The sequence below is a fragment of the Lissotriton vulgaris genome, chromosome 7 (genome assembly GCF_964263255.1).
Source record: "Lissotriton vulgaris chromosome 7, aLisVul1.2, whole genome shotgun sequence".
Taxonomy (NCBI): Eukaryota; Metazoa; Chordata; class Amphibia; order Caudata; family Salamandridae; genus Lissotriton; species Lissotriton vulgaris.
Window position 1 is genome coordinate 1,693,742,336 of NC_141695.1, and position 25,143 is coordinate 1,693,767,478.

The 25,143-nt window shown below is 42.6% G+C and overlaps 1 protein-coding gene across 4 annotated transcripts in view; it reads right to left on the reverse strand.

Annotated features, from left to right (window-relative positions):
* ARFGAP1 (ARF GTPase activating protein 1) overlaps positions 1-25,143 on the reverse strand; it is a 210,944-nt gene that overhangs the window by 63,794 nt on the left and 122,007 nt on the right. For all 4 annotated transcript variants that reach the window (XM_086932821.1, XM_086932820.1, XM_086932822.1 and 1 more), the window contains 2 exons: positions 12,645-12,701; positions 2,821-2,853 (listed from right to left, as the gene is read on the reverse strand). In XM_086932821.1, coding sequence (XP_086788947.1) covers positions 2,821-2,853; positions 12,645-12,701 — 90 coding nt within the window. The remainder of the gene's footprint in view (positions 1-2,820; positions 2,854-12,644; positions 12,702-25,143) is intronic.

Here is a 25,143-nt window from a genome sequence, read left to right on the forward strand (position 1 = left end):
AGACCCCACTGAACTGAAGAACTACCGCCCCATCTCGCTCCTCCCTTTCCCTGCCAAAGTCATTTAGAAAGCCGTCAATAGTCAGCTCGCCGCCTTCCTTGAATCCAACAAATCCCTCGACCCTTCACAGTCCGGCTTCCGAGCCAAACACAGCACCGAAACCGCCCTCATCGCAGCAACAGACGACATTCGAATTCTACTGGACAACGGAGAAACAGCCGCCCTCATCCTACTTGACCTCTCCGCAGCCTTCGACACAGCCTGTCATAGCACCCTCATACAACGCCTCAGCAACGTCGGAATACAAGGAAAAGCATTGGACTGGATCATCTCGAACCCAAGAGTCCGCCACCGAAGTCATCTGCGGCGTACCACAAGGATCTTCACTCAGTCCTACCCTCTTCAACGTATACATGAGTCCCCTCGCATCCATCGCGCGCCAACACAACCTCAACATCATCTCTTACGCAGACGACACCCAGCTGATCCTCTCCCTCACCAAAGACCCAAACACCGCCAAAACCAACTTACACGAAGGAATGAAAGAAGTAGCCGAGTGGATGAAGAACAGCCGTTTAAAACTAAACTCGGACAAAACGGAAGTCCTCATCTTAGGGTCATCCCCCTCTGCCTGGGACGACTCATGGTGGCCACCGGCCCTGGGAACCGCACCCATACCTACGGATCACGCACGTAACCTGGGCTTCATCCTGGACTCCTCCCTTTCGATGACCAGACAAGCCAACGCGTCTCATCATCCTGCTTCAACATCCTACGCATGCTCAAAAAAATCTTCCGTTGGATCCCCACTGAAACAAGAAAGACGGTCACTCACGCACTAGTCACCAGCCGACTGGATTACGGAAACACCCTCTACGCTGGAACCACAGCCAAAATACAGAAAAAACTCCAACGCATCCAAAACGCCTCAGCCAGACTAATTTCGGACATCCCTCAGCAAGCTCACATTTCCGACACTTGAAAGACCCCCATTGGCTCCCAGTCAACAAGAGAATAACGTTCTGTCTCCTTACCCACGCACAAAAAGCCCTCTACGACCTAGGACCCGAATGCCTCAACACGCGACTGTCCTTCTACACCCCCTCACGCCAACTACGATCGTCCAATCAAGCCCTCGCCGCAATTCTGCACATCCAAAGATCCACCATGGGGGGGGGGGGGAGGGGAGATCCTTCTCCTACTTAGCAGCCAAAACCTGGAATTCTCTCCCCACCCACCTCCGCCTTACACAGAACCACCTCTCCTTCAGAAAGCAACTAAAAACTTGGATCTTCGATCAGTAAAGCACCCCCCTCCCTCAAGCGCCTTGAGACCCTCTGGGTGAGTAGCGCGCTATACAAATTTTGGAACTTGAACTATTGGGGCCTCTCTGCGTCAGCCTATTTGATACCTTCTTATATTGGGGTACCAACCTTATTTATTTATTTGTACCTCCGAGCGACCCTAATCAACTTTGATACTTCTGACCGCCTTTTAGACTTGAGAAAGTCTGAGTACCAACGTTGTACAGACTAAACACGTGTTGGTTGCATCTCACGCTTGAATTTGAACAAGGAATAAAGAAAACTTCATGCAAAAATACTCTGATTTGGCGATCTTACTACGATTTAATTGGAGATCTGTTTATTTCATTACCATATCCTGTGTTTTACAACATAGATTGACTGCTTAATTTAACAATCTGAGATTGGCAAGACTATTAACAATTGTAAATGGGTTGTGCTTCCTCTGACCTCTTTATTTTCATATATGTGTTGGTAGGTCCTTCTGATCTACCCTAGTCACTCTTTGGTAGTGAGTGACATTGGTCCCTATAGCACCCCTGCTGTTTGTACAGCACTATCCACATAATTGCCTGTATTACAAGGTTATCTACATGTGCATATTTTGATGTGCGGTTATTCCCTTTATAAGGAACACCACTACCAGATTTTCTTCACAGCTATAAAACAAACTCTGATAAATCACAGTGTAGTATTCATGCAGCAGGAAAGTAATCACTTCCTTAGAAGAGGAGCCATTATTGAAAGAATATGTGCCCAGCATTGGTCTTCCAATGTACACTTGTTTCAGTTTTAAATATGTTTTTTGCTGAATGTTGCCATTAGCTATTGAAGAAATTGTTGTAAGGATCACAAAAATGCAATGGATAGAATATGCTTTAGAAGATGATTTTTTGTGAACAAATGGAACATGAGGAGAGCACCACGGAAGGAAAGGCTGACCGCGAGTTTGAACGCGTCTTGAAACCAGTGTATACTAGTCTTTATTTATTAGCAGAGTTTTATATAGCGCTGGCTAGACCAGGAGGTATAAGAGTGCTTCACATGAGGATTAGCGAGCTACAAAATTACGTCAGTTCCAGGAGCCTCGTCTCTTCCATGGTGCATGTTTGGACAGGTGGAACTATTTGCAGGACAGGTGGATTTTAGGGTATTATGTGACATATTTCAAACTAAGATTGTACTTTGTACAGCCAAAATTTTAACTCCGATTCAAATCACAGTTGTACAACATTTAGCTTTTGTCCGTTTAGATCGAGAGCTTAATGTGTTCACTCTCAACCTTTAGGACCTGGTTGCTATTTACTTTTGTGTTTTGGATTCTTGCAGAAGAGGAAAGGAGGATTGACAAAATATTGAGACAAAGTTAAAGCAAAGAAAAGACAACAATATCCACAGGATAGCAATTGATTAAATAAATGTGCCGCAATCAACAAAAAGCAAGATTAAAACAGCAGTGCCTAAAAACTAGCATACTACTCCAGCAGATTAAACTAGGATCACAAGGCACATTTACCTTTTGAGTTGCTTGGGATCCAAGTTTTGTAGCCTGCAAGCAAGAACATAAAATTATGTAAAGATATATCGAAAACACTATGCAAAGTAACAAAACAAGTGCCTTGGAGTGTCATGATTTGACTTTGGGCTATAGAAACAAAAAATCATGTTTTCCAACTAATTTTCTCTAATTGGTATTCTCTTTGAACTCATTAACAGAACATTTTCACAAAGATAGTGGATCTGTAGTACATTTCAGTGTATACAATTTCTTAAGGATCTCAAAGCATGCATGCTTCTAAAAAGAAAACATTTGCTACTTTTTAGTTTTAAATGGAATCTATTTAACATTATAAAACATTTAGAGGAATTGAAACCTAACCTAATCCAGAAAAAGAAAATGAAGGAGGAAATAGGCACATACACATCACCCTTCGCATGGAAAAATTTGGCACTTCAGTAGGAAATTCAATATTTCTCTTTGCCACAATGCATATAGTTGCAAGTTAGGCAATTACTTCGGATTATAAGATTTGAGTGAAGGATCCAAGTAAACCCATTGCCAATGAGCTCATGTTTTTAAAGGGGAAAGAGGGCATTCACATACAAAGTTAAAGATCCTATACCTGTTATGCAATTTGTTAACCAATTGTATCAATAAATTTAACCCACTTGCAGAATGAGATTTCTGTTCAGGGATCTGCACAGACAGCCACTCACCACGATGATCCATGGCAGAACATTGTATCTCAGGATATAGGGAGCAATAGTATTGTATTGAAGGCTGAGAAAAGATTTGAAGCACTAGTAAACATGTGTTGCCTTGGGAAGATAGAATATATATATATATTTATTTTTTTTACTTCAAACGACCAGCGCTTCGAAGTGAACTCAAAATTCAGTCACAGTGACTTCTCAGCGGCTTCCCTTCCCTCTGGGAGATTGGTACTGCCTTACGCGTTTTGGAGCTGTGATGCTCCATGTTCACAGGCATACATGAGAGGCACAGGAAATCAAAGAAGGCATCTTTCCAGCACGTCTTTTATTTTGCCGTCATTCGGCACTTGCTAACCCAACGTTGCATGCTGGTACTTCAAGTCTTTAGTATTCTTCCTATAGTAGGCTTTGGTGCCCCCTTTGCAATTTTACACCATAGTGGATCCTGCGCATCCCTATGCGATAAATTACTTTATATTTTAAAACAGCTCTCCGGTGGGCCCCCCAGGGCGAGGGTCTTCCGACAATGAAGCGGACTGAATTACCCAACCGGAGACTTTGCACAGTTCAGGTGTCTCCGTGGCCCCTAATACGGGTGGTGCAACTTCGCGACAGTCGACTGCTGCACATAATTTTTTACTTCAAAGAACCAAGGCTTCGAAGTGAACTCGAAATTCAGTCACAGTGACTGCTCAGCGGCTTCCCTTCCCTCGGGGAGATTGGTACTAGGCTTTGGTGCCCCCTTTGCAATTTTACACCATAGTGGGTTCTTCGCATCCCCATGTGATAAATTACTTCATATTTTAAAACAGCCCTCCAGTGAGCCCCCCCAGGGAGAAGGTTTTCCGACAATGAAGCTGACTGAATTCCCCAACCAGACACTTTGCATAGTTCAGGTGTCTTGGTGGCCCCTAATCCGGGTGCCTCTCATACCCGGATAAGAGGCTACGGAGGTTCTCCCTATTGGTATCTTTCATAGATTCCCAGGCTTGAATTATACCCCGTCGTCAAAGAGGGAGTCCCACGGTACATAAAAGCAGTAAGTAATTACTCTAACAAAGTTAACAGAGTAAAACCATTATCTTTAATATCTCGTACTAGTCATTAGATATGTCTCAAACTCCAGCCAATCAGGAGACAGCACCCTCTAGAACTATCTCCGCAGAGGCTCCAGACTCAGATTTTCGAGTCTGGAGCACAAGTGTAGTAGAAACATACAATAAGAAAAAAGAGAGCCTCTATGGGGAGGTGGGCGGGTTGCATGAAATCTATGAAAGATACCAATACTGGAGAACCACAGTTTACAGGTAAGTAACTTATTTTGTTACTCTAGTATTGGGGTATCTTTCATAAATTCACATGCTTGTATCAGAGTAGATAGCAGTTATCAAATAGGTATAAATATTCATACAGAAGTATTATAGTACATAGAGTAGGAATAACACTGTATATTATATCATACTTATGAACCCTTTATTTATATAATTAAATACCTATATAGTTATCTGATAAAAAGTCTATGCAGATTCACAATGCTCTTAAATATATATATCTATCAAAACTTAAAAGGAGGTGGGAATAATAGAGGCTCAACTTACAGAAAGAGATTACGTACCACCACCTGTCCCACTGCTGTATCAGCATAACTAGCAGCTTCCAGACAGTAATGCTTGGTGTGCCTGCTGGACCAAGTTGCTGCTCTGCAAATTTGTTTAATAGGCACACCGGCAAAGAAAGCTGTAGATGAGGAGACTGCTCTCGTGGAATGCGCTTTTACGGTTGAATGCAGAGGCTTGCCCGCTTGCTGATGGCAAAATTGGATAGCACAGGAAATCCAACGTGCTAGAGTTTGTTTAATCACTGGAAACCCTTTTCTTATTTTTCCTTAGGCCACAAAAAGCTGATCAGCCTTACAAATACAGGCTGTTTTTGGTAAATAAAATTTTATACACCTCTTAACATTCATATACTGTAAGGTTCTTTCCGCTGGTGTTTGTAGATTAGGAAAGAAAGTCTTTAGGATGACTGGTTTGTTTAAGTGAAAATCAGATGGAACCTTAGGAATAAAGGCAGGATTTATCCGAAGTATAACAGAGTCCTTAGTAAACTGGAGGAAAGGATGTCAAGTAGTGAAAGCATGTATGTCGCTTACTTGTCTAGCCGAAGTAAGAGCCAGTAGAAGTGATGTTTTCCATGAAATTAATTCAAGATCAGCCCTATGAATAGGCTCAAACTGAGCTTTCATGAGTTGTGCTAATACAATGTTAAGATGCCAAGGCGGAGGAGGGCGCCTAATTGGAGGGAACATTCTAAATAATCCCTTAAGAAATTGTATTCTTGATGACCAAAGAGACTGTGATCCATTTTGCCGTCGAAACCTGGAATTTGCGGCAAGGAATATCTTACTAGTAGAATGAGAAAGGCCAGATTTTGCCAGTTGGAGGAAAAAAGCAGCAATTATTCTGGTGAATAGGGTGCACTTCAGAGGTTGCACACCAATGACAGAATCTCTTTATAAGTCATTATAGTGGAGGGCGCTCTGACATTAGCTTGAACTCCCCCCCCGATCCCCCCCCCCCGACACTCAGCAGGTATAACTAGGTCGGCAAACTCATAGTATTCAGGAGCCAGGCTGCTAATCGCAGAGATGTTGGATCCGGATGGCAGACCTGCCCGCAGTTCATGGTCAGCAAGTTCTGTAAGGGGTGCAACAGCCTGGGTTTGCACTCCGATAGGAGTAGAAGCTCTGTGAACCAGAATTGGCGAGGCCACCTGAGGGCTATGAGAAAGACTACTTGCCACTGAAAAAGATTTCACCTTTATGAGACTGTCGTCCAGATAAGGGATGATTTAGACTCCATCTTAAACGAAGAGGAGTCGCCACCGGAGCTAAAACCTTGAACAAAGGCCAAAAGGTAGGACCTTGAATAGGAAATCTCTGCCAGTCACTCTAACGCAATAATTTTTGTGTCTGGTGAGGATAGGGATATGAAAATAGGAATCCTGAAGGTCTAGGGCTTCCATGAAATCTTCCTGATTTATCAATTGAAGCACTTCCTGAAGAGATAACATCCAGAAGGATTGCTTTTTTTTTTAATTTGTTGAGGCAACGAAGGTCTAGAATGGGAAGCCACTCTCCAGATTTCTTTTTTATGAGGAAAACCTACAATAGAACCCTGTTCCCCTCAGTAAATTTGGTACCACTTTGATCGCTCCTTTCTTCAACGTTATTTTTATTTGGGGCAAAAAGTTCCTTTAAATGAGCAGGAGGAGGGTAATTTGGAGGAATCTTTAAGAATTCCAAAGTGTGACCCCTGGAAACTATGTCCAAACCCCATCTGTCCGTTGTTATTGCAGACCATTGGAGATTCTTCCTCCAACCTTACTGGATTGATGGGAAAAGTGGTTGGAAGCGGGCGGTTGTCACCTCTTTTGGAGTTATCTCTGCCTCTGTAGGCAGACGTTCCTCTAATGTTTGAAGGAAGCGGCTGGAGGCTGCTTAAATAACTGTTGCTGCTGTGTAGATATGTACCTTGATTTACCCTTAGTACGGTTGATATTGTTTATATTGATTGTATCCTCCTTGAAAGGATGACGAGCCATGACCTCTTGCTCCCCGAAAGGGCTGCTTCCTAAATTGAAGAGTGCCGAGAGCCATTGTAGTATTCGTATCCTTCTTTATGGTCTGAAGGGCTTCGTCTATGTGTTAGCCAAATGGGGACTCGCCATCATAAGGCATTTCGATCACCTTTGTTTGAACTTCTTATCCAAAAAGTAGCCTTCAACATGAACCAGAACCAAGAAAGCCAACTGGGGTGATAGATTCATAGTTGCCACAGCTAAACTATGGAATTCGCTCCCTCTACAAATTAAGACGAGTCCCACCTTGCTATCATTCAGGAAACAATTAAAAACTTGGCTCTTTGTGCAATAAGTGGGCAATCCTCCACTAATCCTTACAGTCCATAGCGCCGAGACACCCAAGAGTATTTGTGCACTCTAGAAGTTGTTAACATAACACAACCAGCCCAGACGCCTCAAGAACGCAGCCTCAGCCAGTTGTCGGAATCCTGTGGAAGAAACATCTACTGCGCAGCCAATGATCTCAGCTAAGATTCTTTCTCCCTCCTGTAAAATCTTTAATGCTTCAGCCTTGGATTTATCCGGCAACATCTCTATAAAAGGTGAATTGTCCGACCACATTTGTCTGTCGTATCTGCCTAAGAGAGAGAGAGAATTGGCAGCTCTGACAGTTGTTGCTGTCATGGTGGAATTTTTTTTGCAGATGGAATTGAGACATTTTTCATCTCTATCAGGAGGGGTCAATAATGGAGATGCAGGATTTCTGGCACAGCGTTGTGCCGCCTGTGATATCACAGATTCAGGTTTAGGTTGCCCGATAAGGCAGAAGAATTATCCAGAGCCTTTTATTTCTTTTCTAATTTAGGCAAGACTGCTGTAATTGAGGCTGGCGTCTTCATGACCTTTAAGTCCTCCTGCCATATGAAGTCTACAATAGGGATAGGCCTGTCTCTTAGTTTGTTCCTTAAATTCATATAAGAAATAATCCGCCTGCTTAGTGACAATAGGGAGCTGAAACCTCTTTGCCGGTCTCTCCATAAGGGTATGGAAGACCCCTATATCCTCAGGTGGTGAATCTATAGGAGATGGAGTGGAAGGCGATGGTGTCTGGATCTGGTAATCATCCCATTCGTTAGAAAGGGATATCTCGTCCAACTCTCCCTCTTCTCTTTCTTCATCAGTAGTATGAACCTCTTGGTCCTGATGTTGCGTTACTGCAGGTACTGGAGAAACCGGAGGGGGGGGAATCTGATGAGCAAGGAAGGCTGCGGAATAGGTGTCTGAGGAATGGAAGATGCCGGCTCAGAGGGAGGAAATCTGCGGTAGTAATTCTCTACCATATGTTGCAAGTTTGAGGCAAGAGACATTGGCATTTGGACTGTTTGTTCCACTGGTCTTTCTTGATTAGTAACCTCAGGGTAAAAAACACTACTGGTCTTTCTTGATTAGTAACCTCAGGGTAAAAGACAGACTTCAACTTTATTGTCGTGGCACTTTAGAAGGGGTTTGGACAGACTGTGAGCTGCCCCAAACCCATCATCATCATCTGATTCCTCTTCATCTGCTCCATAGTCAAAGATTTATTCCGAAGGACAAGGAGACACCTAACTTGGAGAGGTGTGTACAGGTAATTATACCTCATGAGAAGTCTCTCTTAGGCAGTCCTAAATTGTCCCTAGAAGTAGCTAGAACAGACGATGGAACAAGCATTACAAGAATGTCAAGCCTACCACAGATGAAGATGTCCAAGATGAAGGTTTCATCAACAGATCTTCCATCGACGGTCTGGACGTTGACGAACTTCGTTGACGAGGATCGGGTTCTGAGGGCTTCGGCTCAGTCGACGTGGCTGCCGCTGACGAAGATTTACTTTTGAGAGCCACCGGCAGCCTCAGCGGCGACAACGCTTCCGTTGGCGAAGGTCCTGACAAGGGCCACTTCTTTTTTCATCGACTATGACGATAAAGACAAAGTTGACATTACAGACGGTCTCACCTTCATGGATACCAACGTCGATGGAGAAGATGCCAATGACATAATCATCTTGGTCTGAGAAGAAAAAGTCGATGTTGTCATAGTTGTGGTGACGGAAATTCTTTTTGACGAAGAAATAGTCGACGGATCGTCTTTTTTTAGGAGGTAAAACTGTCTCATTAAGAGACCTTGACGCCCGCTTTGTTTTTTAAGAGGATTTTGAAGGCGTAGAGGGCACAGATTGACCCTCAAGAGAAGCGGATTCCTTTTTTGACTAATGCCGCCGATCTTCCTGTTTTGGAGGTGTGATGTTTTTTTAACACCTTAGCACCCTTAGGAGAGACCAGCTCCCCCCTCACTAACTCTTTTTTGTTGTCTTTAAAGAGGAATCACTTTCCGCATCAGATTAAGGATTGTCCTTTGTCTTGAGCTTCTGTAGCCACAGAAGACGTCCTTCTCTATCTCTCAAGGTTTTTTGAGAAAATGTTCTACAGATTTTGCAATCTCTCGCCTGATGGTCCGGGTGAAGGCAGTAGATACATTTCTTGTGGGGATCATCCGAGATAAAGTCTTAATTTCCCACAAGATTCACTATGTTTGAAGAGAGATCTTTTAGAAGAAGACGTGTTCAGAAGTAATATCTGAAGAAATCAGAAGATAGAGTAGAAGTACTGAGCAGAGCTCAGGGAGACTCCCTGCACACGACGTGCGGTAGAAAATCTGAGAGCCTGTAGCCTCTGTGGATGTCGCCTGATTGGCTGGAATTTGGACCATATCTAATGACTAGGACGAGATATTAAAGTGAATGGTTTTTCTCCATTAACTTTAATGTTAAAGTAATTACTTACTGCTTTTTATGTACCATGGGACTCCCACTTCGATGACCGGGAATGATTCAAGAATGCGAATCTATGAAAGATACCCCAATAATGGAGAAACAGTAACATCACCAAATGTATTTCTGAAGATGAAAATTGAAGACTATTTAGTCAAATATAAAAGACAACGCTTGCACTACTGAGCCATCAATAGGTCATAAGCTTAATTTGCTCCTTCAGGACACCAAATGCTGAATCTCTCACCTGAAGTAGTACAACAATTTTGGTAAATGGGTACGTCACTTCCTATAGGGTTGTCAGAAAGTTGGAGGGAAATTTGAGATGTCTGTACAGAAGAAGCAAAAACGATGTTTACAGAAAAGTATCTACCCAACATCCTGGATAGGTATTGAACCTTTAAGGAAGCCTCTAGGCAGGGGAAACGGGTCTGGATCACTAATGTGGCATGTTTAGTCAAGAGCAATTCAGTCTGTGTTAATCGAAATTGACCATCACTTTTGGGAGAAGAAGCATTGGCAAGAAAACAAACATATATGGGCCCGGTCTCTCTTCTCATATTTCAGTTGTGCCCAGGAATCTGAATGTCACATAAGCCAGTACCAAATCTCCAGAGTCTCATTACAGTTTCTGGATTTAATTGTCCACCGGGAAAAGGTTGTGGTATCTGATAAGTTATGAGTTTTTTACTCTTTTCAGGTATTGTCTGATGCCGATCTTGAAACAAATGAACATCCCATTGTATAGAGGATAGACAGGATACAGAAATAGGTCATTCAAGTATTTGGAGCACTTCCAATCCTCATGTGAAAGGGTGGGGAGTGTAGAATGCTGCATTAATGCCCATCAATTTATGAAATGCTGCAGATTGAATAATTTTCTGGCAAATATACTCCATTGTTCTACATTTTCAGAAGCTTCTGTTTAGAAAGCAGTAGCTCAATCATTCCCCCCCTGCTCTAGGTAAAGAAAAAAATTCTTAATGGCCAGCGTTGGCTCCTGGGCAATGATCTTCACAAACAGAGGGCCTGATTTAGAACTCGGTGGATGGGTTACTGAGTCACAACGGTGACGGATATCTTGTCCGCCGAAATATAAATCCCATAGTATATAATATATATCAGGCCCAAAGTTTGGAGCAATACTGTACTATTTTTAACCACCCATTTAACATTCATCATACTCTGTCATAATTTATAGTTAGTCAGATATGCTTTCTCCCGATCTGCTGCTGAATGATCGAGGCAACGTAATGGGTCAAGATCTTATGTTGCTGCACCCTTTCTATGGAATAGAGGCAGCTGTTGGTTGTCCCATCAACTGGAAAATAGTTTCTGCTTTTGCTGCTATTAGGCTGGTTTTTGTTTTGCTGTTAATGCAGTTACATCCTCAGTAGGGTGTTTGTAAATGCTGTTGGGGCAAGCCTACCCTGCATGAACGGAGGGGTACACTGGAGAGAGGACATCTTGAATAAAATCAACTTTAGAGTCTCTGCTCTAGTTTTCATTTTCTGGTTCTTATCTGCTTGGAGAGTGCACTTTCAGAAGACAGGAGGTCTTACATTTACAATTGTGGGTTTGGGCAGAGGCAAGGCGCAAATAATAATGGCTTCCTGAGGGCAACCTAGTGCACTAACAGCTCAGCAGAGCACTTATAAGGACTGAATCACCTCTTCAGTTTCCTCATTCTTCCTGTGAGCACAAGGTAATTAGATCTGGAAATTGTACATGGAATCCTAGAAGGTCTAGTAATAAACGCCAAGGTTTGTGGCTCTTGCTCCTCAAAGTGATGTCAACACTGTTTGTCGTATCTTCTCGTCTACCACATTTGTGTATTTTTGATCCATCAATCTTTAAAAAAATGACTGAAACATAGATTCTGCCATCGGTTAAGAGCACAGAGTCTTGTAATGAGTATTTAAATCTATTGCCCTGCCACATCTTTGATATTTTTATTGAATGCTGGTTTCAAACATCTTCGTCAGAGTTCTTGAAATCTGAGTGCAAGCCTGGACTTGCAGGACCAAGGTTTCAGTGTTTAGCTTTACTGTCACTTTACCCTTATTCTCATTGAAGGAAAACAACAACATTGTTATGCAAACTGACTGACTAAAGGATGGATTCTGGTAAATGAGAAGAATATTCTTGTCAGACTATTGCATCTGAGGCCTAGGTTAGATACAATGCTGCACAATAGAGAAGGTCTGAAGAAAGAGACCTAGGTGAGTACCATGTTAGGGCTGTTGAGCTTCTACTCAGACACTACGGTAGAGATATTATTATAGGTGGCATGACTGGATATCAATTCTATGATTTAGGAAGACATCATGCTTTTGAAGGAGTCGTGTATATGCACATGCAGGTAGTGGTTTCTTATGCTTCAATAGCAGGTGCTAGACTTCTTTCATCTTACCTAGGGTCTCACAATACTGATCTTGTTGGCATGACTTTCCTGAGGTGGAGCAATAACTTTAGAGCAAAGGGAAACTTTATGACTCTAGATGGCAAAAGGTCATACACATCAAACAGGTAGCTTGGACACCCGAACATGGATGGAGATGTTCTCTCTATCGAAGGTAATTCAATGATAAAGTCTCTCTTGCAATGGAAAAACATGTCATTTCGTATAATGTCCAAACATTAGTTATTGGGGAAAATCAAAAAATATACGTAACTTCTCTAATAGCAGTACTATGGGGTTAAAACCAAAAAAAGATCTGCACTATAATACTTACGCCTTCTTTAGCCACTGATGCAATCTTAGTCGCTCCAGTAGTAAAACTGCTCCAACCCTAGAACAAATATGTCAAATAAACAATCAATACTGAGGCGTACATGTAACCTTGATACATTTCCCTTTACAAGGCATTTTTTCAAATGTTTAATGTCATTACTGAATGAATCAAAACGAAGTATTTGTGTATTTAATTTTTTCGTTTTAGTGTTCCCAAACTATATTAAAACAAAGCCTTGTACTTTTACGCTATCGCTGTCGGCCACATCCTTCAGTCTACCCAGATACAGAAATGACGTGCATAAAGAAATCCATTCCACACCCAATCTCAGCACCGTCTTTCTTCTCTTTTCTGAACAACCTCACTCCTAATTCTGAACCAAATGAACATAAAACATTTTTTTCGTTCCTTATATGACTGGCACAGCACAGATTCTCAGAATTCAATACTGTGATCAGGCTAACTTTCATTTGACAGCATTTCTCATTCAATCCCTTCACAAGGATCCCATCAACATGATCAACAAGCACACTGAATGTGTGGCATGTTCTTATGCATACATGTCACTGAATAACTCATTAGGTTACGTTTTATTTTACCTACAAAACAAGATACCATCTTTGAAATTTCCTGAACATACATAGTTAAAATGACATGTGGGTATAATTTTAAGTGGAAAACAACCTGAAATGTGTCAATCAATTTCAGATATACAATCCTAACACTCACCGAAAATGCACTGATCATGACCTAATACATATTAACAAAGATGATACGTCAAACGACATTATGGATCTGCAATATTTTGATGCAATACAAGTTCTCATCTCCTAGTGCTCCTGTTATTTATTGTTATAGCATATCACTTAATTTCCAGCAATAAGGACTACTAATCTCATAACTGTGGGGCCTTCAAGGTATGCAGAGTAAAAAGTAAATTACTGCACTGTGCTTTGCATCTTCGTATTTGATTGTGGTTACAAAGTTATAAAATGTAGGTTGTCCAGCTTATACTGGGTGTTAATATTGAGGTTTATAAGTGATGTGATGTGACTTGAGGTCTGGATTAGTTAAGACTCCAGCTAACCATAACTGGCAGATTCCAGCAGTTTTTCAACTGAAAATCATAACCATAGCTTCACTGTGCTTCTCTGTAGCTGTGACTCCCCCCCCCCCCCCAACCCCCCCCCCCAATAAAAAACAAGGACCTTCTGAGATTTTTATGAAAAAAATAGAAGATGCCCAGAGAAGGGTCAAAACTGCATTTGTTAAAGGTCTACATCTTTTCTTTTATTGCTAGGTTACACTGATCACACTTTCATCCCTTCAACATCAAGCACAGTGCCTTGGACTATTGCCCATACACAGTCCAGGAACAAAGTTTTAATGGAAATAAGTATTTCCCAAACTGGTGAAATAAGAAAAATGTTATAGGAAAGGTTTCATGTGGGACAACATACTGCGCTACTCTTGCAGTATTTTCCTTCCCTTAAGAAAATAGAGAAAACAAATTACCTGGTTTTCTGCAGGGACTGTCCTCAAAAGAAACCAACAATGCAACACCATTACTTAGCGGTGCCTAAAAATGAACACTTATTATTTTTCCTCCACCTGCACCATTCAGGTTTACCTTCTTGACTATAATTCGTCTTGTTTTGTTCCCTGTTCTAGCTGCCTAAAAAGTCCCACTAAAACCTTCCCTGGATTATTGAATTAGTATATTTGCTTAGTAAATAATTTCCACCTAGACTGATGGTTTCAATTGTTCATCTGTGGATGTGTAACCAAATTCAATCGTGCTGATGATAGCATTGGGTCAGAAAGTCTTTGCATGTCAGCAGAGAATGAATCCCTGTCCCATGTTAATCTCCAAGCAATTCATACAAACGTTGATGTAGCTTGTCTGTGACACTGAGGGGGGATATGCAAAAAGCTCCCATTCGTTACAGAGAGTGCCTGCAGCCATTTGTGCCCAGGTTGTGGCAGCACTGATCTACACTCAGGGGTACCCACACCCCTTCGGAGAAGTGGAAACCAAATCCCTCCAGGTCGAGAGTGTGCACTCTTGCTTTGCTAGGTTCTTTTGTTCTTTCAGTCTGAGGTAGGTGAATTGAGGGTGAGCATATTCATTGGGAAAAGATAAAATTGTAAGCCATTGTCTTTCGTGTAAACCGAGCTGGTATACATTGTTACAGACATTCAAGCTCACCCTATGTTCCTACATAGTCCTTGCAGAAGCCGGATTGGTGGGGAAGGAAGTAGCCCTTCCCCGTTTTCAGCTCAGGCTTTTTTTTTCTGGATGATGGTCAAGGCCTCCAGGTCTGGAGTCAATTTAACATTCCTCCAGGGTGATAGCACACACAGGTACCAGGAGACTCGGAGAAGGGTAGCTCTCTCTCCCTCACATTGAACACAGGGGCAAACATGCAGGAAATATCCTCTAAACCCTACGTCCATTTGCCAGGTTTAGTCTCCAGCTTTCTCCCTGCTTGCCCTGCAACAACAGCACATGCTGCTATACAGATAGAATATTTTTCTTGTCTGTATTAAAATACTTTTCTTTGATAAAGTGAAACAGAGTGGATATTGATCTTACTAGCTGGTGTTACTGTGTAAACTGTATTCAGAGTGTCTAACCTATCTCACCTGCTTGAAAAACCTTCAGATTGTCTTGCTACAATGAAGGAGTCAAGCGCTAGAGAGGAAGATTCGGCTATCCAGTTTGGGGTCCAATAGTAATGTGGGGCCCAGGACACTAGTGGGTATCGACGACAATTGATTGAACTGGAGTCTAGTAAACCCAGATTGCCCGGGAGCTACAGAAAACTGGTCATCACTGATGATTTGAATCGGTAGTTGAAACTGGGAGACAACCTCGATTACTGTATGTGTTTAAGTTTCCTTCTAAGGTGCTTTACTCTGAATCGAACCATTAAAAGTTCAAATTTCATGCCTTTGCATTTACAAATTTAATGGATATGTTATGTAGAGCTTATCATCTCGAATCTTTAAAAGCATTGTATTTAGGGAAAGTTCCATGATAAACACAAATAAACTTAGAATACAAAATACATTACAAGACATATCTATAAGATACCACAGTATCTTAACTCTGAAAAGCAAGCTTCACTATTGCCAAAATATATGTAGGATACGTCAAAAATACATAAGAACGTTGCAGTCGACGGACATTAATCTACAACAAATCCATGCATATGTAATTTACCAAATTATTTCAGTTATTCAGTATTGATGAAGATTAGTCATATAGGCATTCTCAAACTATCAGTCACACAAGAAGTGACGTCGGAATAACTTTTTTTTTTTTAAGTTTCACTGGGTTTTCTTGTGCTAGCCAATGGCGTGGAATATAAAAAACGTAGGTACACTCCTTCAAAAAATTGATTTTTTTTCCCTTGAAGGATGACTTTCAAAACGGTGGCGAACCTCTGAAAGTTGTGTTTTTTTGCCAGAGATGACCAGATTATGGTCTGTTTATTGTGTTGTTCCAAAGTGAAATGCAGACCAGAGTTATATCCATACAGTAGGCATCAATTCCTCCTATTTTTTTGGTACGATTGATAATTTATGACATCTACATTTTTGTTTCTGCTTTTAACCCTAAAATGAAACATGTATTCTTGTTTTGACTTTCATACCACCACTTTAGTAAACTTTGTCAGCAGCACTATATTCCAAGCCTTTTGCTTTCCGAACAAAAAATGTAAGCAACAGAAGAGAATATGTTTGGCAATCCCTTGTTTTTGTTAGTTAGAAGCTTGTTTGGCGCCAATAAATAAATAGGCGTTCCATAATCTAATCTTCACTGGAAGAGGGTCTATAACTTTGGAATCTGAAGTGGTTTTTCAAAGAATGGAAACATAGTGTGTAGCATTTTTAGTTGGACAAAACAGGTACTGGATTATTTAGAGACTTGTGTGGCTAGTACTAGGTTGGAGTTAAAAAAGCTATCCAAATACTGGACTGACGAGGTTGTGAGATGGTGATAGACTCATGACTAAGGGCTAAAGAAAATCTTCCACTGTGAAATTTTGAGAGGTTAAAAGCGACTTTGTTTTGGTTGGATTCAGCTGCATATAATCTGTTAACATCCAACAGCGAGTGACGGATAAGCTCTCTGTAGTGGCAGCTTCTTTTGGAACAGGCACAATTAAAAAATGGGTTAGTCATCACCATACATGTAGACGTTTTATCCAATATGAACAAGTTGGTTGCATCTATAAAGTAAAAATAATGGATGAGAAGAAGGATCCCTGCAGGGCACCAAGGTTAAGGGGCCTTGGTTGGTATGAGAATCTTGGCAGAGAGAAAAAAGTGCTGGCAGCCATTTTAGAACTGTTCTTTTAAGGATTATATTCAAAATCAGGTATTGAGACTTATGTCATCAATAGCGGCAAAGGCTACTGAGAGGTCTGAAATGATAAATGCTCCTATGTCTATGGAATTCCCTTGCCTGCATATATCATCCAATACGAAAATCGCAGTCAATTTAAAGGTTTTACCAGAGGACAAGCCAGTTTGGCAGACGTCCAGCAGGTCACTTTTCTCAATAAAGTTTTGAATTTGGATGATGTTCAGTTTTTACAAACTTAGATAAGAGTATAGAGATGGGATGAGAACGAGTTGTCAGCTGGATTGAAGGACTATTTCTGCAGTAGCAGCCTGATAACAGCACTCTTCTGTGTTTTAGGTACTATCTCCGTTTCAACAGAGCAACTGAAGGGTATAAGAGACCTTTGGACAACATTGATTTAGTGTTTGCATTAGGTTTGCTGCGGCTACGGTGTAAAAGAGATCTTTTGGGGAAATTTTGAGAAGAGTTTCTTTAATAAGAGAAAAATTGTTGAAAATAAGCATATTGTATTAGATTCTGAATTGCTGTTCTTTTTAATTGGCAGGATCATTTCTGGACTGTTTTTCGATGTAATTCAGGATTGTAAATAGAGACTACGATGGATAAAAGGAGTAATTCAATTAGTGCTTACCTGCACAAGTTAACCTAGTCTCTTATAAAATTTGGGCAGCACCCCAGGATGCTTTTGGATGAGTTTTAGAGTAGGCGTGTCTAAATGAAGTGTGCCGCTACACACGTCCACTGCATCGTTGCAAAGCGATTACGTTTTTATAGGGGTTGGTTGGAAGGTAGAAGTTTAGGTTACAAATCGCAATTCCTGGACACCTTGTAGTGTAGTTCTGATAGTACCCTTTCATGCAGGACCTACACTGTTTACGGATAACATATACTGTGGGCTTGGTGGCAAACGGAGTCTGTACACCCCCACCGAATAGGTCAGCCGATGTTTTCACATTAGCTAGCTCGCAGTGCTACTAGAATCTCCTGTTATCAGAGAGATTAGTTTGTGCAACTTCAGAACAAACTCAGAAGCTTGGAAACAATATACTACTTTTCACCCAGTCCTTGTGCTTGCTTGTTTTGCTCTCCGAGAGATACACAGAACAGGCGAGCATGTTTACAATGAGAATTTATTGTACCGTTCTTCTCATGTAAAATAAGTGCGCTGCTACAACTGTAAAACAGTAGCAGAAATAAAGAACCAGTAGTACAGTGAATAAGAAATAGTATTGTTCTACCATTTTGTAAAAGGTCATGAACACATACATGAATATGAAATGTATTTTATAAAATAAAGTGCGTACTCCTAAGATGCCTGTCTAGATGTACCCAAGTGTACCTAGCATGTGAGTAGGTGCCTAAGATCCTAAGTCTAAGAGTCTAAGTCTAAGAGGCAAGAATCCCGCTGGGATTTAGTCGAACCCCCTATACCTGAATAGGGAGTGTGGGACTTCGTCCTGGACTTGAGCTGAACATCCCGCAAGGGATCGTCAAACCACTATCAGCTAGAGCGATGGCATGTCGGAGCTGCAGCGTCTCTGGTCAGTAAGTCAGCATTGAAGTCTTGGTTCCCTCCTGCTTTCTGATAGCAAGAGGTGCTGTATTTATACAGTCTATGTGCGTATGTTCCCCATTGTTTAGTATGAGGATGATGTTTGGGATTAAACCTTGTGCGTCGATGGGAGAGGTGAAGTGGGCCTCCTGTAGAGTGTACTCATAAATTATTCATATGCGCTAAGGATGACGTCTTAGCAATATCGATTGGGAAAAACCCACCCTCGGCATGGAACTAGGTGAAAGGTTTAGTCCATAAAAAGCCACAGTCCTTAAAAGGCGTTATGTCCATACAAGGCAGTCTGTCCTTATTTGGAGTTATCCCCTTATAAGGCTCGTTCATATGAATGACAGGGAGACTATGTAGGGAAAGTGTACAATTGTCCCTAGACCTATATCAGGGTACCAATATGAAATATAACAGCCTATCAACATGGTGGCACAATAGAAGTAAGGGACAGACTATCACGTAAAGGCAATAGGGACAGGTAATCTAAAGGAGTAAAAACTCTATTGTGCAGTTTTACACACAAGTATGAATAAACCTTTTATACAATTTATATTGCTAAAAATGCGAGTTGAAAGAATCTTTGACAAGACCGCTGTTCAACTGAGACAGGTTGAAAAAGTACAGAACATTGTATATTTGCAAAGACAATTTATTTCAGCAACTAAAATCAAATGTATCAGCAAGCAGCGTGACAAGGTTGCAAACAGTCTAGATTTTACACTTTTTTCTCTAAAAGCCCCTTCTCTTTTAAACAATTCTCTACTTCTTAGCCTCTAGCGCGACTACTTGGCTTTTTAAACGTCTGAACATTTCAATCACTAACACTTTGCAGTACCCCCTTTAAAAAGCCAATAGCACTTCATATCCCTGGTCTTCTGGCTTGTGACTAACTATGTTCATAACAAATGAACAGGCCAGATACAGTCAGTTCTAAGTGCATCAAGATAGGTGCATTTGAAGTATGGGTTATGAAAATGTACAAATTGCTTAAACAAATAAAAATTAGGTAAAAGTGCGATTCATTAGGAAAGCATAGAGCCATACCTCTTGAGAACAGAATTATTCAAACAAATGATAATGACTAGATTGAAGGTGGCCTAGCAGTCATCCAAAAGAAAACTTTACAAATATATCACAACAAAGACTTCACAATGAACAATTGTGAATCCTTGCAGGTAAGATATCACTCTAGTCCAAACGTTGCTTGTTCTCTCCTCCTGAGCTACAGAACACCTTCCGGGAATGCAAGGTTTAAGAACACCTTACTAGATGCAGTGACCACCAGTGTACTAAACCACATCTACCTATACATCCTAGGAAACTTCCACACTTGGTTTATCATGAAGGAACTAACAACTGGTGTAATCATATCGAATCTGAAGACTTTCAACCTCCCAAAAATCTCATCAGGTCTTACCCACTTTGTCGGTCACATACTCTGCATCAAATTTTCCCCACTAACCCAAAGCTTGGTGATTGACAGGTCCCAAGTCGTCGGGGGCAACAAACAGGTCATTAACTTCGGGCTCAACATACAACTCTATAATACCATCTTCAAGACAACTGCCATAAACAACAAATTCACATGCAAAAATGTGACCTCCTAACATTTAGCTCCCACCTCTAAAAAGCACACTTGACATGGAACCTTGTGTAGGAGAGTAGGGTCTGCTTCCTATGGTCTCCCCCACTTTTTGCTGTGATTCTTTGGTTTTTCGACTTTAGTGTGGCTGTGGGCCTGCCAATCAGACCCACAGCCCAGCTGTTCTCTCTCGAAATTGATACCATGTACTCTAGGTACATACCAAATTGGTTACTGGGTCACCCTTGTGAGCCCCTGTATAGTGTACCATAGGGGCATAGGTGCACCCTAGGCCTACCAGGGGCTGCAGCATGTATTGTGCCACCCCTGGTTTGCCTTCCAAACTGACACCACAGGTCTGTTCACACAGCCTGGGTAAGGTGGTGTAATCACCCCTTACTTAGATATAGTGTACCTATATCTACCTTTATATATAGACACATATACACCTATCAGCCACTCCTATGGTAAGCCTCGATAATCCTGGAGGCAGAGTGCTTGGTTTTATGTGAGAGGGTGTCCTAGCATGAGCTGAGCCCCTCTGCAGCTTTCGGAACCATCTCCTTATAGCTGTTCTATAATATAGCCCTACCACATACTCTTAAGAGCATTATAATCCTCTCGGTTAATGCACACTTTGGTTTGGCTTTATCAAAACATATCGTGTAAGGTGTCAAACACTTTAGAATTACTATATTATCCGCCTCCCCCCCCCCCGTCCTGGCTGCGAGTGTAGCATTCCACCCTTCTAGATGGAGAAGACATGTAGTTACTGCTTTATGCGGTTAAAGTTAAACAGCACTTCAGCATCACAAAATGGATGCTGCTGCCACAGACACGAGTCTGACCTCCTGTTGCGGGACGAAACTCCGGCAGGGCAGGCCTGGGCATTATGTTTCCTGTCCAGGGAGGTGCTGGCACCTCCCCAGACATGGTTTTGTGTATTGGGGCAGGGAGGGCTGCATTCAGAGAATGCTTTACAGACACTGCCTGGGGCACACAAGGTGCTCCATGCACAGCCCAGTTCAAACCGGTTGCTGGGGCACACAGCCCCAACTCTGGCGCGAAACTGGACAAAGGGAAAGGGGTATAACCACCCCCTTCTCAGGTCACCCAAAGGAGGGACCTAGCCAGGTAGTCCAGCCCATATCCTTAGTATAAGTATAGGAGCTGTGTCCCTAGGATTTTAGATTACCCTGGACGAATCTTTGATAGACATATCCTGGACCTTCGACATTCCATTCTGACGAAGACGGAAGATATCTCCCTTGTGGTCAAGGAGTGACCACCCTGTGAAAACAGGCACCAACAGCATCTTTGCCGGTCTGCAGTTTTAAGGCTCCCGTCAGGTCCCGAAGACTCTGCAACACAGGACACGGACTTCCAGACTTCTCTGACCCCGCCACACATCCACAACAAAGCGGAGACACGTGGCGGACAAGAGAGATGTGGGACCAGAACTCCTGGACATCCTGCATTTTGCTACCTGCACTCCTTTCCTGAAGCCTCAGTAAGTTGTGCATTGGAGTACGAGAAGCCCAAGCCCCGAGCAACATTTGCACAGAAGCCCAGGCCCCCACACTCCGCGAGTGTCCCGTGGGCCCCGCTCTTGCATTTGAGCTCGACGCATCTTCTCGGTTCCTTGCCCGTTGACTAGTAAGCCCCCTGAAGACTCCATTTTGAAACTAACTCGCTTTCCTGGTTGCTCAAGGCTTGCTCCAGCTTCCCTGCAAAGGAGAAGCGCCACAGACCTTGATGGTCTGCAACAGAGCCAATCTCGACATCCTGTGTGGGTTGCGTATGCCAAGGCTTGTTGGGCCCAATCCGGATACCGAAACCGCAGTCAACTAGATCCGTTGTGGGACAGCTCGAATCCAGCACCTGGTCATTGTCGATGCCTCCTGGACCTCGTGGCTGAAGAGACAAGTTCGATACACCTGAAATCACCCGACATCGCCTGGTTCCTTCCTGGTCACTGGCTAGTGACCAGACTCTGTCCCTTCTGCTTTCAGGTTCTTCAGATCTTCGATCCACCCGGACACTTTTCCTCTGGTCGCCTGCAGCACTTCTTTGCAGCTCTCCATTGAAAACGACAACAAAACCAGACACGAAAAGACACCTATGCACCCGGCTTCCCTGGGTGAGGTAACACGAGTACTCCAGTGCTCCCGTGGGTCTTGACTCTCGAAGTGTCCTAGTTTAAAAGGGTTCCATCCTAGTCCATCCGGAAGTGTCCTTAAATAGTATATTTGTAACTTTTACGATCTCCATAGAAAGTCAATGGTAATCCGCGGCTGTGTTTAGACACTGCACGCGTCTCCCGTGGGCCTCCTACTTCCTAACCTTTGGCTGATTAGAGTAGCCCCAGTGATTCCACAGGCCCCAGGCCTGCTTTCTAATTCTCTTGTGGTTCTTATACCGCTTCTTTAGTATATCGTTTGTGAGGCCCCTAGGGCACAACGTATACTGTGCAACTTATTGTATATTAATTGTGTGACTTGTATTGTATTTTTACCTCTGACCTCAAAGAGTGCAGAGGGGTTGTGTTTAGATTAAAAACATATATATTCGATGTATACCTTGTGTGGTGTCCTTTCATTTGGTATTCAAGGGATTATAATTGGTAAAACAACTTGCTTAACTCGCATACTGAAGTCTTAGCCTGATGACTGCTGGTTCATGCTACCACTAGGATAGCTTTCTATAAGGTTGACTTTACAACCACCATCAATAAGGGTAGATTAGACTGGTGCAAGGTGCCCACTAGAACTAGTGGACATCATATGACAAGCTAACTTCTCACACTGATGTGCAGCGGATGGGATAAGAGCTTGCATTGTTTTACCAAATAATCTTGAGAATATAATTTGAAAGATCACATCAAGGTACCTGTAGGTACATATAAATCAAGTCTTATATACATATGTTCTACTGAACTTAGCAGTTGTAGGTGGTAAGGGCTTAGCACACCCTGACTACAACTCCTAGAGAGGTTCTAGAAGGAAAACAAGTAGTGTAGGTAGGTGCACACACCACACCACACTAGCCATGTCCTTGGAAGCAGGGCCTAGTGGACCTCTGCAAGAAGACAACCAAAGGTTGCCTTCTAATTATGACACGTTCTCTTTTCAGGAACTGAGAAGCTTGAGTGTGGTCAGAAAGTTAAAGCATGGACAGAGTCCAACCTTTAACCACCTGGTAGATATCTTAGTGGCTCATGGTGTAGAGTTTGCATCAGACCCAGGTAGCCAAGGTAGTAGAGAGGGGGGCCATCCCTCAACGGAAGAGAATCCTCTTGGGGAGGACCCAGTGGTCTCTGATGATGATGTGGAAGCTGAACGGGATGAGGTTGATGAACCTGACCTGGGCAACTCAGGACTATCTGGAGGTGGAGAGGGCCAAGTTAGGCACCCCCTCACCTTCCCAATAGGCCTAATAGTGGAAACAGAAGGCACAGGTCACTTTCCAGTTGTTCTGAGCATTCTGATTCCTCAGTAGGGTCCAATGCCTCTGCTCAGAGGAGGATGACTTCGCCTCAGAGGAGAGAGCATAACGCTAGAATGAAAGAGGTCAAGCTGAGGATCAAGAGGCAAGAAGTTGCCCTTGCAAAAGAGACCCTCGCTCTTGAAAGAGAGAAGAAATTGTGTGGGCTAGAGCCCACTGGTGGCAGCAACAACCCTAGTGGTAGGGAAAGGTCTCATGACCATAGAAAACTTAACAAGATTGTCCCTCCCTATCAGATTGGGGATGACATCCACAAATGGATAACTGCTTTGGAGAGGGCTTGCAAAGTACAGCAGGTACCGCAAAGTCAGTCGGCAGCAATCTTGTGGCTCTCCTTTGCAGACAAAGGAAGAGACCAGCTCCTCACCGTTAGAGAAGAGGAGGCTGACAACTACTATATCCTGAAGAGTGCTCTGATAGATGGGTTTGGCCTAACCACTGAGCAGTACAGGTTGCTGTTCAGAGATACCCAAAAGACACAGGCTCAGGACTGGACTGATTTTGTAGATTGTGCTACTAAGGCTCTGTAAGGCTAGTTGCTGGGCAGTAAAGTAAGTGACTATACAGGATTAAACAACCTTATTATGAGAGAACAAATTCTTAACAACTGTCAAAACCAGTTATTGCATCAGCACTTGGTTGACTCTGATCTGACCTCTCCCCAGGAATTGGGTAAGAAGGCAGACAAATGGGTCAGAAACAGGGTGAAGCAAAAGGTACAGAACCAAGGTGGTGATCAGAAGAAGCAAGATCAATAGGGTCTTCTCAAGGACCCCAGAAAACTTCTAATGGTGGGGTTCCCAACAATCTAAGAAGACAGAAGGCCCAAAGAAACCATGGTGCAAGTTTTGTAAAGTAAATACTCACTGGATCAGTGATTGCACCAAGAAGGAGGCAGCTCCAACCACCATTGCCCCTAAGGCAACTGTTCCCCCTAGTTCAGCTCCAAGTGGTGGTTCTCAACAGAAGGGTGTAGTAGGGTTAATACAGGGAACGGAGATGGATTCTGGCCTAGTCAGAATACCAACTCAAGCTGTTTTGATCTGGGATGGGGACACAATTATGTCCTCTACTGTGAGTCCCAATAACTACAGCAAGTACGGACCAACTCCTTTAATTAATGACAAAGTGGCTCATTCCTACAGGGACACATGTGCTAATATCACAATGGTGACGCCTGGCTTTGTGGGCCCTGGACAGATCATACTAGGTGATAATTACCTAATGACCAATGCTAGCAATGTCACTACCACTCTCAGCATGGCAATTGTTCATTTCTCCCGGGAAGGGGTAACTGGCCTCAAGAAGGTTGTGGGTAGCTCAGACCTCCCTGTAGAATGTTTGCTTGGCAATGACCTGGAGACTTCAGCTTGGGCTGAAGTGGAGTATAGGACCCATGCAGAAATGTTAGGAATCTCAGTACATGTCTTTGCTGTGACTAGGTCACAGCTCATACATTGCAACGCTGAACAGG